The following is a 15193-nucleotide window of genomic DNA, read 5'->3' on the forward strand; positions in this document are numbered from 1 at the left end:
GGTCTGGGGGTGTTTCTCCTGGTATGGGCTGGGACCCTTGGTCCCCATTCATGGTAAGCTCAACTCCGATGCCTACTGCACTATTTTGGATGACAATGTGCTTCCTACGTTGTGGCAGTTTTACGGGTTGGACCCCTGTTACTTTCAGGACGACAATGCCAGTTGTCATGTTTCGACGTTAACCAAGGCTTGGTTAGGGGCCAATGGAATTCATCGAATGGACTGGCCTGCCCAGACTCCAGACCTGTACCCTGTCGAGAACCTCTGGGACGAGTTGCATCGCCGAATTCAGGGGTGCACTACCCGTGCAAAATCGGTGAAGGAACTTCTATGTCTTCTCCAAGCCGAGTGGAAGAAAATACCACTAGCTGTCATACAAAGACTTGCGGAAAGTGTGCCCCGGAGGGTCTACGCTGTAATTACCTCTCGTGGTGGCTCTACCAACTACCGATTTTGAAAAAAGTTAGTTTTTCTTTTCTATCACAGGTGTCCAAATACTTATTGGTAGTAGAGTAGATTTAATGGTGGCCCTTGAATTATCGCTAAGTTGTTGTTTCATTTATGGTAACTTGAGTAGCTGAATGCCATGGAAACCCTATTATGACATAATTGGTTGAATGATGCGTGACTGTGGTGAATTTGAATGATGGGAAAAGATTTGGAAAGAAGTATGTTGTTATTTTGTGGTTCACTCGGTAAAATGGCTGAATGTGGTAAGATTAATTTGAAGTTCCTGTACGACTTGAAACGAAAGGGGGGAAAACGTTAATTGACTGGTGTGAAAATGAAGGTTTACTTAGTAGCCATTGTAAGTGTCCTGTTTGTAGGAAGCAAATGCATATGGTTGAACGTCGGAGATATCGGCACTATGGAGGATACTTTTGACTTTGATTTTTGTGAATTTATGTGGTGATGCCAGTATACAGATTACAGATCCTAGATCAGATAATTTTAGGAAGTTTTTGGATGTTGTTGAGGAATTTTGTTTGACTGAAGACACGAAAATTTTTTAATAAAGTAAGTGGATATTTTCTTTGTGTAGTGCTAAGATAAATTTACTTTTTTATGTTATTTCACTGTTTGATTTAAAATGTAGTTTAATTGAGATTATATAGCTTTTGTTGGTGCTCCTTTGACTTTTTACGTGAATATAGATCAATGTATACATAGCCAAAGGGAGTGCCTAATGCCTAGTTTGTGCAAACCTCTGATGTTTTTTTAAGTAAGTCAATGTGTACATGGATACCAAATTTCTGCAATTTTTTGACTTGTTATTTTGGATTTGAAGAAATTTCAGATAAGCGGCACTTGGCACAATTTTTTCCCGCCATCTTGAATTATGAAAAATTGCCATATCCTCGGGAGGGATTTTTTTACACCAAGAGAGAAATGGCATTAAAAGGCGCTTTCCAAAAATTCCATCTTCAGCTCAATATTGAAGAAAAGCTCTTCCAATATCGGACGAAAATCGCATAAGGCAAAGTGTAACATTTGCTTCGAGAAAGTAAATCATACACATAGAACAAATTGTACTCGATTAGTTGTTATGATTAGGTAAATATACGTACTTTTTTTCATCTTAGCATTTTAGATTATGATATAGATAACTCCAGCATCATTAACTTTTATACTTCTGCTTTTTAGTTCTTAGCATTAATTTGAACAATTATCCATAATAATGGTTATACATGTTCTTTATATAAATGCAGCAATGATCATAAAAATGCAATATATATCACATAGTTAAAGAAAGTTTTAAAAAATAAAATATGCATGTATTTCCAGAACAATATTAAATCTCCAAAATGTATTCAATCATCATCCAGTCCGGTTTATATTGGACATTCTGGATTCTTTTATGCACACAATTTCTCTTAATAAGTTTAAGAGTATTATTATTTTTTTTCTTGTTTAAGTGCGAAAATAGTTTTCATGTAGGTAAATAAAAAAATGTCATCCTGAATTGCATAACAGCAGGGAAAGAAGATTTGTAACAAGCGCTTCTATGTCTTTTCATGACATAAAAGAGACCAATCAAATAAAATAGAATAATGTTAATTTTATTTGTCTATATTTATTCCATGAAAAGTTAAATCATAAGATATTATTTTTGTGCAATTTGAATGTTCTCTATAACAGTGGTTTCAAACTAGTGTCCGGCGAAGCAATTTTATGTGGTCGACGCATGTATTTCAGTTACGCATTTCTTGCAAATACAGTGATGCAAAGATTTCTATGTTTTATTTATTAGAAGTTTGAGTTTACATTAGATTCATTAGTATTAAACATGAACATAAGTAACACGTCAGAAAAATCTATAAATATAAATCTTATTCAAAGATTTGAAGACACAAATTTAATTAACTTAACAAAAGGGATTAAACAAATGACTTCCACAAATTAAAACATATATATATATATATATATATTCGTATTAAAAGTACAGTTAATTTATTTATGGCCAGACTCCCACAAATTTAAATATCAAGTAAATAATTAAAAAATTTTTCATTCTAATTAGAAATTACCTGGAAATACGAGAGAGAATTTGTATATTTTATTCTATAAAAATAAAATTATTTTATTCTGATTAAAAGCATAATTTATTGAAGTCTATAATTAAAAATTTTAGATAAATTTTTAAAAATAATTTATTTAGAAATTAGTGATATGTAATACCTGAAATAATGTGAGCCATCTTGTATAAAAATAAAATTATCTTATTCTAATTACAGTTTTAATTAATTCATTTAGAAAATAATTAAACAGCGAATTCAAAATGGCTGCTGAAAAAGTCACATGATCACATGCACAGAGATTTATCTGCAAAGTCAGGATACCCAACACAGAAAGAAAATAGTCCTTTCCTTTTCCCTATCTTAGTTAACATCTGAACTAGCAACCTAAACACTCTTGCCACAGTTTGGCACCTATTGCTCAATTCAGGAACCTCGCCAAGTGCCGCTTATCCAAGTATCCCCTGGATTTGTGTAGCAGCGATTTTTGGCCCAAAAATCACCGCTAGACAAAACCAAAATAACCAAGTCGAAGAATTGCACATACTCTGTGTCCATATACCATCAAAAATCGCCAATTATCGCCAAGGCGCACCCATAAAAATATTTTTACTCTAATTTTATACTCAGAAGGCAGAAGAGGGATCAACATCAACTGTTCTTGAAATTGATAGTATTACTATTAAAAAGCTACATCAAACAATTTTTTTTTTGCCTAATTTTAAATGGTTGACTCAAAATGAAATCAAGATGTGGCCGATTTCAACCATTACTTGCTGACATTTTTCTGCAACTTGTCAAATTTTACAACGCATGTTAAGCATTTTTAGCAACTTTATCTTTTATTTGGCTATTTTATTTCCGTTTAAGAAATTTATTCTATGATACTCTTATCATATTAATTGAATTGTTGATAAAAATAACCATTGTATTTTCACCGATTTCACATACAAATAGGTACGACTTCAGCAATTAAATAACAGTATCCAAATGCACGTTTACTCTAGAACCAAAGAAAAATTCATTCACAACAATACAATTACCATATAAAATGGATATAAATATTTTTTTTTTGTAAAATTAAAAAACTAAATTAAAGCTAAAAGTACTTTCAAAAAACATATTCAGATAGAGCAAAGCAGAATAAAATAGTGCAAACAACTGCAAAAGTTGGAGAAATGTGGGGGAAAAAAAAAACAATCAAAATCATTACCTTGCTTTCCAATCTAAAACTTAAATTTGTATAAATTACCACAAAATAATAACTATATTTCAAAACAAAAAAAAAAATTCATGTATTATATACTGCTGCATTTAGAAACAAGTCTATTGTTTATGATAAATTCAGAAAAACGAAGAAGACATTATAGTTTATTTTGTTGATTACGGAAAAGCAAGCAAGGTTTGATAGTTATCTAGTACATAAATAAACATATAACTTAGCGGGAAAAAGAAAACTCTCTCGATTTCGTATTACACAAGCAGATAATGATGAAAACATTTATGCAGCTAGCCCATTTGACAAGATCCAAGACATTAAAATGAATTTGTACATAACTTCTGTGCGGAATTTTTATGAAAAAAAAAAAAAAAACTTAAAATGAATGTTATAATTGATCCAGAAAATTGATTGTAAGCACATGTATCTAGTTTCCAAAACGCTACATGCGTATGTTTTCAGTTTGATTTAATGCTAACGTATAAAAATTACCCAGTCTTCCTCCACTAAAATATTATTATTATGTGTAGTTTCTGAAAGAGATTTCTCTTCTTGTTCTTTGTAGAATTCCTGAAGAGCTTTCAAAGTATGCTCGGAAAGTTTTATATCGTTATCATCAGATAGCATGTTGTAAGGTAATTTGTTTACATTTCATAGACGTTGGGTTTTGCCACTTTCGGAAGTAATTCTTTGTTTTTGTCATATTAAAAAATGCATAATAAGTGAAAAATTAATTTATGACAATGACTTTGTTTGAAATATTCATCAAGTTTAAATCGTGATCTCATTTTTTAAAATTGTGGTGATTTATCAAATTGTACGTATATCAATCGAAAATAAAAGTAACTTGCTTTTTTTTTTTTAAAGTCAACGCGCATGCCAGACGTAGATGTACTCAACTCTGCATCGTGTTGCTTTTGCGCTCGTGTTCGTGTGTTGAGAATTTTTTTATAATTTTGTAGTGTTCTAGAAGCTTGCGTTAACAGGTAATCGCAATTTATTTAAAACTTTTTTAAATCGGTGAAAATACAATGGTTATTTTTATCAACAATTCAATTAATATGATAAGAGTATCATAGAATAAATTTCTTAAACGGAAATAAAATAGCCAAATAAAAGATAAAGTTGCTAAAAATGCTTAACATGCGTTGTAAAATTTGACAAGTTGCAGAAAAATGTCAGCAAGTAATGGTTGAAGTCGGCCACATCTTGATTTCATTTTGAGTCAACCATTTAAAATTATTACTAATGCTATACTATTTATTACTAATGCTATACTAATAATCATAATGAATTGGTCCGTGCCGTATGGTGAAGGATAATTTCTCTGTCACAATCAGTTGTTTCATTGTTTGTCATGTAATACTGATGTATGAAATGAGTATATTTAGTCACTTGGATTTTAGCAGATTTCGTGTTTCAGTTGTTAAATTGTACGTTTCTGAGAAAATCTAACTCACGCACATACTGGCACGCCCACACATATACACACGTATGTATAGGTTTATAAACTACAATTTAGGATTTTCAAAATTATGATTTAAATTATTAAAATGTTTAAATTATTATTAAAGTAGCGCAGTATGCTATGACTGTAATATCCAGTTTTACCAAATACTTTTTTTTAACTTGCAGACTCAACATGCAGTTGTTTTTGAGAAGCCAAAATGTCCATCCTGTTGATGTGAATAATGAAAGGATTTCATATCTTAAAGTAAGTTTTTTAAGTATATTTTAGTACTATTTATTGTGATGATTTTGTCTGAATCATCATCTATACATAAATTTTCAACAAAAACTTAATTCACAAAAATTCTAACGATCTGCCCATCTTGGGACAAAATGTTGTGTGCAAATTAGTGAATTTTGTAAATTAGAACTTGAATTTTATTTACATTTTTGGGTACAGATGTACGAAACACATGGGCTGCCAAATATGGCAGTATTTAGTCTAACATAGTAATGCTGATTTTTGGCAAGATTTTATATTGTATGGTAACCCATTTAACCAGTTTAGGTATTTCTGTGGGTTTTCATCCGCAGAGAACCCCTTGGCACTTTGGGAAAGCACCTGTTGGCGTCGTTGCATTTTTACTCGCTATGCTCACAAAGAGCCGAGCCATAAACGTGATTTTTAGCGCATGCAAATTCAAATTAGCAGATAAAACAATATATTAAGCATATGGTAGTAAAAATTCACAGATAAGAAGCATGTAGATGTAAAACTAACCGGTTAAACGAGATATACGAAAATAAATTTGTATTAAATTCAAGTTAGCACAGAAAAGAATATATTATTAAGCATAAGACAATATATAAGCATTTATAACGGAAATAAAAATTTATTAAAAAAATATAAATTAGTATTAATATACTGAAATTTACTGGTTAAACATGATATACGAAAAAAATTTGTCTTAAATTCCAGTTAACACAGAAAACAATATATTCCATAATAAAATCATTTTTAAAACAAATGCAAAATTAAAATGTATTTTAATATTTAACAGCCATAAATAATGTTTAAAACATTAGATTAAATTTATAGATATTAATAAAACCAATTACTTTTTAAGTAAGGTGGCGTCATTGATTACATCATCCACAACATAAAATTATATAAAATATTATAAACAACAAAATTTTTATTTCAAATAAAAATGTAAAATTAAATTGATTTTTAATATTTAGAAGCCATAAATAATATTTAAAATACAGAAGTTATGCATAATAAAACGCATTATTTTTTAAATAAAATGACAACAAAGTATCGGTTACCATAAATAAATTATCCAGCAATGGGTTTACCATAAGTTGTATTACTCGCCAAAAGGCAAATCGCCAAAATCCGTGCAACCGTCTACCAAAGTAGCACCATTTTTTTAAGTGAAAATAGGTCGATGTGTACATGGATACTGAGTTAGTGCAGTTCTTAAAAACGTGCCAAGCAGTGGGAAATTCTGCACTTTTCCCATCTGTCTCTACCAGTTGTTATGTGTGATTGGTGTCAATTTATTAATGAGACCATTTTGGGTTATATTTGTAAAACTTGAAAAAATAGGGAGGTAAGGATAAGGTGTTTCAAAATGTCAAATTTCAATTCAGAAAAAGAAAGATTAGGTTATAGTAGATTGAAGGGTGCCCCTTGTATAATCGCGAAGTTGTTGTTTCATTTATGGTAACCTGAATAGCTGAATGTTCTGTAATTATACTTTTAAGTGAAGATATATTGATGTGTACATTGACAAAAGGAGTGCATAGTGCCTACTTTGTGCAATTCTCTGATGTTTTCTTAAGTGAAAATAGGTCGATGTGTACATGGATAAAGTCAAGGGAGTGCGCAATACCTAGTTTGTGCAATTCTGTTTTTTTTTTTTTTTTTTTTTAAGTGAAAATGCGTTAGTGTACACATGGATACCGAGTTTGTGCAATTCTGTGACTTGTTATTTTGGCTTTGTATTGCAGCACGCCATTACACAAAGCCAAAATAACTTCTAAAAATAATAAGCCAAAAACTTCTCAGATTGTTGCAGAAGAATCTCGAAGTTTTTCATATTTCAAAATTGGCAGCTATGGTTTAACTAAATCCATCGTTATGAATATCTTACTGTTGTATTCTTTTCAATCATCTTTGACGTTTGTGCTTACACAAATGTTTATCTTCTCTACAGTTTCATTATACATTAATAAATCTGCTGTTGAGTTTGAGAATCATAAAATTTAATGTTGTATATTATTCCTTCCCCCTTTTTTAATTTAATCATTGCTTTGAAAAAATACTTTGATAAGTGTTCCTTAATATTTTTAGACATTTCTTGAAAAAGTAGAAGGTATATCAAGTGAAGAACAAGTTCTTTATTGTGGTGGTATTCCATTAGATGATGATCAGGAGATTGCCCAGTGTTTAACTGATGGTGCAACAATAGATGTGTGTGTCAGGCTTAGAGGAGGTATGGATTCTGTTTGTATTTTTATTTAAAATAGCTGTGTAACTTATTTCATGTGCAGTATGAATCTATTTATTATAGTAAAACATCACGTATACATTTTTGAAGGGACCATTAAAAAGCAAATGTTATTTAGTCTTATATAGCCAGAGGGGAAAAATAATGCAAATTATAAATCTAGTAAATAAGTGAAGTTAATGAAATCATATAATTCATACAAAACTGTCGTTACTAAGTCAAATGTCCAGAAAAAACCAGCAAGTCAAAAGTCATTGGTAAAACAATCAGAATTATTGCCCTTGTTAGTTGATCTCTCAAACTAGATTTTATGCCAGAGGAACAATATACTACAATTAAACCAAAATTGTGCTGCCAAATTGTATATATTAATAAATACAGGGTGTTTATAAAGTCCCGGGCCCATTTTGAGGTTTAATAACTCATAAAATAATAAAGATAGATTAAAATTACTAACGTAAATGGTTAGATAGACTCGAAAAGTTTCATGACCCTTGTCAATGAACTTCCATGTGTGCCCCATTCGTCGCACGGAGAATATCAAGTCGATATTCAATTTCACGCCAGGTACCAGCAAGCGTGTCGGCATCCACAGAGGCTATTGCTGTTGTAATTCTGGCTTTTAGGTCATCAATGCTCGACGCTGTCCTTCTGTAAATGTTGTCCTTTACAAATCCCCAATGGAAAAAGTCCAGCGGCCTTATATCAGGTTATCTGGGTGGCCAAGGAATTGGACCTCCTCGCCCAGTCCATCTTCCTGTAAAATGGTCGCTTAAAGAACTATGAACGATGGTACCCCAATGAGGTGGTGCACCATCTTGTTACAAAAAGACATATGGCTGAAGCTTTTCTAGTTGTAGAAATACGGAGTTTTCCAACGTGTCTAAGTATACGACTGATGAGACCGTCTTTTCTGTAAAAAAGAAAGGCCCAATGACTCGGTCGGGCATTAGTTCACACCACACATTAACCTTTGGGGAATCCCTTTGTGCCTCACGCAGAGTTGCCAACTCTCCCGATTTAGGCGGGAGACTCCCGATTTTCGACCGCTCTCCCGCCAACCCGATTTACAATATATTTCTCCCGACTTTTTCTTATTCTTAATATTTCTCACGATTTTTATGAAACTTGGCTTAATACTTCGTTATATGAACCAAAAAAAAGTGATTTTGGACGTCTGAAAGCAACTGAATTTTCTCTAGATTATATCTAAAATGAAACCTTGCGAATCAGATGAGAATTTCTGCTTTGTGATTGACAGCATGCCTATCCAGAAACGTCGTTCTCCAGTTGTCCAATGGGCATCGAGCTCCACTGCGTGTCATCTGGCATATATTAGCCAAGCTCAAGGCCGTTGGCCGTTCTTTGGATGTTCTTTCGCTATTTTGTTCATCTTGTCCTGAGTTGTGTGAGTACACGTGCCTTTAGGAAATAGTTTTAGAAATTATCGTCTTTTGATATGTCTGTGAGAAAGGTGAAATACTCGTGCACGTTTCAAAAATTGTACACAGTTGACTTTCCTTCCATTATTTCTTCAAGGAAATGTAATAAATTTGCGAGGTGTACCATCTGTCGTTGCGATTTTTCGATTTCGCTTGGTGGAAGGGCAGATGTTCTCAAACATGTGCATACACAAAAACACAAGGACAACATGAGTTGTTTTGAAAAAACGAAAAATTAAATTTTTCTTCGGAAACAAAAGACCAAAAAGTGATTAATGCAGAATGTCTGTTCTCTGCCTTTTTACTGGAGCACAACCTGCCACTGAATGCATCGGATCACGCTGCAGCTTTATTTAGAAAAATGTTTCCCGATAGTGAAATCGCTAAGAAATACTCAAGTGCAAGGACCAAAACAGGTGCAATTGTTAAAGAAATGAGTTTGAAAAATAAATCTTCAGTTATTGATTGCATTAAAACAGCTCCGTTCTGCCTCTCTACGGATGGAAGCAATAATACCAATTCAAAACTGTATCCAATTGTTGTTTCTTTTTTTTTTAATTCAGAGTCTTCAGAAATTGAGTGCAGTTTACTTTCTGTCCCCACTTTAGAAGGACATTCGACAGGCTTTAATATAGCACAGCTAATTATTAAAACTTTAAAATAAAATGCAGTCCCTCTGGATAATTGCTTAGCGCTTGGTGCCGATAATGCACCAGTAATGGTAGGCTTGAAGACTGGTGTTGCAGGCATCTTAAGAAAGGCAAATTCAGATTTGCAGATTATGAGGTGCACCTGTCACCTCTTAAATTTAGCAGCTGAAGAAGGGGCAGATTCTTTACCATTAAATGTGGATGAACACATTGTTGATTTTTTGTAATTTCTGCATCATTCAGCAATTCAACTGGCAGTTCTCAAAATAATACTGCAAAATATAAGCGTAAAGCTGATACAAATTTCTCTCAAAATAATAAAAAAAAATTGCTCAATACATGAAACATTTTTCGATTACTGTAAGTTTATCTTCTGAAGAACGAATGTTTATGTTTTTTTCTTCGGACCTCAACAAAGCTTTCTGCTTTTTTTTTTTTTTTTTTAAATTCATTTTGCCATCATTCGATGTTCTGAACACAATTATACAAAGCAGAATTCCATTAATTCATGTTTTGCAATCAATGATTTATGATCTGTTTAAAGACATTTTATCAAAGTTTGTAAAACCAGTCTGTGTTTTGTCTTGTAATTCTATATATGATGTGATTTATGGTGAAACAGAAAATCAGAAGGAAGATGAAGATTTGGTAATAGGAGCTGCAACTACAAAAGTAGTGGAAGAACTTTCAGAAGAAGACAAAAATAAGTTTTATCTTCATGTTAGAAGTTACTTCTGTCGAGTATGTGATTACACACTACATAAATTTCCAGTCAACGATGAAGTGATTTTGCATGCTAAAGTTGCTGATGTTTCTGCTCTAGCAAATGCATCTTTTTTTGATATAAGGTACTTTTTGAACAGATTTTCTGTGTTACTTCGTTTAGTCATGAAAGATGATGATATTGATGTTGCTACTGATATACTGCAGTCGCAATTTTGCAGTTTACAATTAGAAAACTTGGATGAAGTTTTAAAATCAGCTAGGATTGACACCCAGTGGAGGTTAATTGGAAAATTGAAAGGTGCTGATGGAATTTTAAAATATAGTGAACTCTCTAGAATTATGTTGGCCATCTTGACAGTTCCCCATAGTAATGCAGAGTGTGAGAGGATTTTCAGTATTGTTGCGAAAACGAGGACTAAATTTAAATCTAATATTAGTGATGACACATTAGAAAAACTTTTATTAGCAAAAGCAGGCCTACGTGGCAATTACTATGAACAAAATTATGAAGTTTCTTTCTTAACGAGAGCAAAATCTGCCACTGTCCATGACATTTGTATGAAAACTGATTAAAGTGCCTTTTTTTTTAAACGATGAAAGTAATAAAAATGTTTTTTATGTCTAAGGTATTTTTGTTTTGCTTGCATTTAAGACTTGGTAACTATTTAAAGTTAATTCATTATTAAAAACTATATTTTTATCATTTAAAAAGTCTTTTTAACATTGTGAAAAATCTCCTGATTTCTTAAAAAAATCTCCTGATTTTTGAGTGTCATAGGTTGGCAAATATGCTCACGGTATTCATGGGGATTTTCAGATCCCCATATGCGCACATTATGGTGATTAACATTGCCAGAAAGATGCCAAAAACAAAGGAGAGAAAAATGCAATTAATAAGCAGATGATATTTAAAAAAGTACAGATATTTAGACTGGAAAATGAAATTATCTGAAATTGACCATAAGTGCAGACAATATTTACAAAATTAAAGATACTCAAACCTGAAAAGGAAAATATATAAGTTATTCCATCAATAAATGCCATAAGTTTAATTAAGACACAATAACATGCCGAATAAATACTAATTCAGAAGTCAAACAACAAAAATCAGCGTTATACCTACAAAATTTTCACTGTGAAAATTTTGTAGGTATAACGCTGATTTTTGTTGTTTGACTTCTGAATTGCCATAAGTTTGTTTATATCTTCATTATTTTATGAGTTATTAAACATCAAAATGGGTCTGGGACTTTATAAACACCCTGTATATTATTTTCTTTTGTTATGCTAACAATAAATCATGAAATTATTTTATAAAAATTTTAAGAAATTGCTTTCAGTTTAGAAGTTATAGATACTTAATATATTATTATAATTGAAATTTTTATATGTCCTTTTGTGGTGATTTTTTTATTCAGGTATTTTGGCAAACTTTTATGAATATTATATTTTTCCATATAGCCCATTTAAGTGTTTTTCATTCATCTCTAGTTACATTTTTTTTTTTTTTTTTTTCTTTTTGGCAACAGATGAGATATTCCCTTTGCCATGTAACCTTTACATTACAGTTTTGAATAATATTTAAGAAACACTCTTTGTTTTGTAATGTATACTGTCAACACCTCGTTGTTCTGGTAACAGTTTCCCAGCATGGTTTTTTTCTTGTAGTAAATCAGTAATTTTTTAGTGTAATTATATAAATTAATTATACTTACCTATGATATTCTTCTCTTTTTGTTTTAATAGGTAAAGTTCATGGTTCATTGGCTCGAGCTGGTAAAGTCAAAGGCCAAACCCCCAAGGTATAATATTTTTCTAGTGTTGTAGGTTAAGCTAGTATTTACTGTTATTAGACATGAAAAATATTCAAATCATTTGTATATTTTACATAAAATTTTTTATAAGAATATTCGTTTACCATATAAAAATGCGATACTTGAATCAAACGAAAAATATTTCTGCATCTGTCTGATAAAAAAAAAAAAAATCTTCAAGCTCTTTGAACTAGCATTACTCTCAAAGAGCCTTTTTTTTTTTTTTTTTTTTAATGTTTAATGTGCTACCTTTATTTATTAGATATAATTTTCTTTGCACTTAAACCACATAAAATTAAATTCAACAGCAATATCACAAAATAATTTAAAAAGAGCATGTCTTCAGAATTTCAGAAACATAGTCTCACACATTGAAGATAAAAGTGTTTCTTAGTTTCCATTGCTCGTTTTGAAGAAATTATTGAGTTTGTTAATTGAAAATTCGTTTTAAAGTATACAAAATTTGATGGCTCTAAAATCCATTGTTTTTCCACAATGCGAGAAACATTCATGCAGATTCTTCAGTATTTAGTTTCTTTAAATATAGTCCATGGTAATAATATTTGATGGCAACAGTTTGAAAAATGAGCCAACACAGAAAATAAAATAACTCAAAATGCTGTTTTGAGACTAATAGCACTTTCGATCTAATGTCGCTTTGGGCTAAAAGAAAAAAAAAAGAACTGAAAGAAAGAAAATATCATTTGTCTCTTAAAACCTTCGGAACTTGAAATATAATAAAGTGAATGCATCCGAGAATCATGGCATTGCTGTTTAAAACTGCAGAAATGGTATGCATGTGGTTGCCGAAAATTGTCATATTCTGAAAATTTCATGACTTCTGCTAAGTGGTTGTGCTAATATGTGAGAACCTAAAAATTTAGGTACTTCCTTATTATCGTCTGCATTTTTAAAACATGAAATTGGTGCCAGGATTATCATCAAATTCTTGTTTACTTCTCACATGCAATAGTGCAAGCTTCCATACTTCAGCTTCTTCATAATAACTTTTTAAATTGTTGCCACCAAATGCTATCACCCTGTATTATATTTAAAGAAATTAATTGCGATTGATTTTAAAATTGCATCATTAACATATTCTTGTCTTATGGATTTTTTCCACAGGAGTTCTATTAAGTAAGACTCATAATGACAGCAAACCATCTCCATTGATTTATATACGGTCATTTAGTGGAGTGCCACAGTGTTTCAGTATTTTGTATATAATTAGTAGTGGTTAGACAAACAAAATGAAATTTACAATCACAATAAAATGTCTCTAACTTGTTTTTCTCGTTCCTCATCAACGATCTGAAACAAACTGTTAAATCCCCTTTATACATGATTGAGGATTTTTCCCATGAGTGTTGTTACCGCTCTATTCGGAACCTCAGCAAGAAAGAATTAGTTTCTCGACATAATCTGTGAAATATCAGTACTGTGGAAGAATTCTGCCGGCTTCATTTTTTTTCTCATATAAGAACAGATGGTTTATGACCTTAATGATTCCAGGTCCAGTAATTTGCTTACTTGGTTTCTCATATAAGAACAGGTGGTAATCTGAGTGGGATTAGATGTAGAGAACACAGTTCTTTCATAAAAATGTTCCAGTCATTATAGACATCAATAGTTGTATTCATAAAGGCTGAGGTGTTTCTTCCACTACTTAACCGACATCAATTTCTCTGCCTGACAATAAATAAATCGCTGTTCTGTTACAGTATTCTGAAACCACTGAACCAGTTGTAAAAATATATGCTTTTCCTTACATACAACTTTCCACGTTCCTCCTTCAAATACTTTCATTCATATATGGTTTTGTGTAATGGTCCTTTTCATTTGTGAAATAAAATGCTTTTTAGAAGAATGAAGTAGCATCTTCCTCACTTATCTGTAAATAAAATGGTTCTTAACCCAAAGGGGCCCAGAAGAGCTATTAGCCTCAAAACGGCTTTTTGTGGCATTTCACTATGAGCGGCAAATAACTTTTTAAATTGTTGCCACCAAATGCTATCACCCTGTATTATATTTAAAGAAATTAAGCTATAAAGAATTTGCATTCATGTATCTACTCGCATTGTGAGGAAACGACAACATGTAGAGCCATCAAATTTTGAATATGTGATCCTGCACCTGAACATTCGAATTTTGAATTCTTTTTATTATCTTTTTCATATTTTGTAAAACTTTTAATAAATTTTTTATTAACAAGCTCAGACTTCAAAACGAGCATTGGCAACATTGTGCAGGAAACAACAGCTTTATCTTCAGCATGCAAGACTGTCTATCGGAAATTCTAAAGATACGCTGTGTTTTTAAATATGTTGTGATATTGCTGTTGAATTGAATTTTATGTGGTTTAAGTGTGAAGAACATGGTATTTGATAAATAAAGGTAACACACAAAGTGGTAAAAAAAAAAAAATGCCCCTTTAGCTGAAAGCATTGAGAACCTTTTTTCTTTCTTTCCACCCCTTTTTTTAAGGAAAGAAAGTACATTAACATGTGGAATACTTGGGAGCTGCTCTCATGATGAGAGAATTATGAGTAATCATAAATTCTGAGCATTTGAATGGAGGGAATATGATACATATAGTTTACTCTGTGGTTTGTTTGTTTTTTTTTTAATCATGAGCAAACTATTAGTAATCAGTATTAGGACTACTGACCATTTAAAGATGCTTTGCATGGGTGATTTATTGATAATCTTAGCACTGTTCACAAAAGATAGTACCATACTGATTTCTGTGGGAATAAATTAAAGTAAAATTTGCCTATAATGTCTTTTTTGTAATCAAATTATTAGCCTTAGGCTATTAATTTCATTTTGGCATTTTGCATTAATTCACTTTTCAAACTGTT

At 31.6% G+C, this 15193-nt stretch overlaps 2 protein-coding genes across 4 annotated transcripts in view; one reads left to right on the forward strand and one right to left on the reverse strand.

Moving 5' to 3' along the window:
- The window catches only part of LOC118186170 (EEF1A lysine methyltransferase 1), a 52397-nt gene that overhangs the window by 21164 nt on the left and 16040 nt on the right, over nucleotides 1-15193 (reverse strand). Inside the window, exon 1 of one of the 2 annotated variants that reach the window (XM_085827329.1) lies at nucleotides 4228-4396. The exons of the other annotated variant lie outside the window; for it this stretch is intronic. Within the exon in view, the coding sequence (XP_085683455.1) occupies nucleotides 4228-4362 (135 nt within the window). The 5' untranslated portion in view covers nucleotides 4363-4396. Of the gene's footprint in view, nucleotides 1-4227; nucleotides 4397-15193 lie in introns of those variants that run through there. 2 annotated transcript variants of the gene reach the window in all.
- Nucleotides 1-15193, forward strand: part of LOC118204598 (ubiquitin-like FUBI-ribosomal protein eS30 fusion protein) — a 33270-nt gene that overhangs the window by 16005 nt on the left and 2072 nt on the right. Inside the window, exons 1-4 of one of the 2 annotated variants that reach the window (XM_035376906.2) lie at nucleotides 4602-4721; nucleotides 5371-5449; nucleotides 7544-7685; nucleotides 12265-12320. In XM_035376906.2, the coding sequence (XP_035232797.1) occupies nucleotides 5378-5449; nucleotides 7544-7685; nucleotides 12265-12320 (270 nt within the window). In that variant the 5' untranslated portion in view covers nucleotides 4602-4721; nucleotides 5371-5377. Of the gene's footprint in view, nucleotides 1-4601; nucleotides 4722-5370; nucleotides 5450-7543; nucleotides 7686-12264; nucleotides 12321-15193 lie in introns of those variants that run through there. The other variant, XM_085827331.1, reaches the window with a different exon arrangement.

Source organism: Stegodyphus dumicola, chromosome 11 (assembly GCF_044657685.1).
Source record: "Stegodyphus dumicola isolate Sdum_Otavi_A_Nest chromosome 11, ASM4465768v1".
NCBI classification, from domain to species: Eukaryota; Metazoa; Arthropoda; class Arachnida; order Araneae; family Eresidae; genus Stegodyphus; species Stegodyphus dumicola.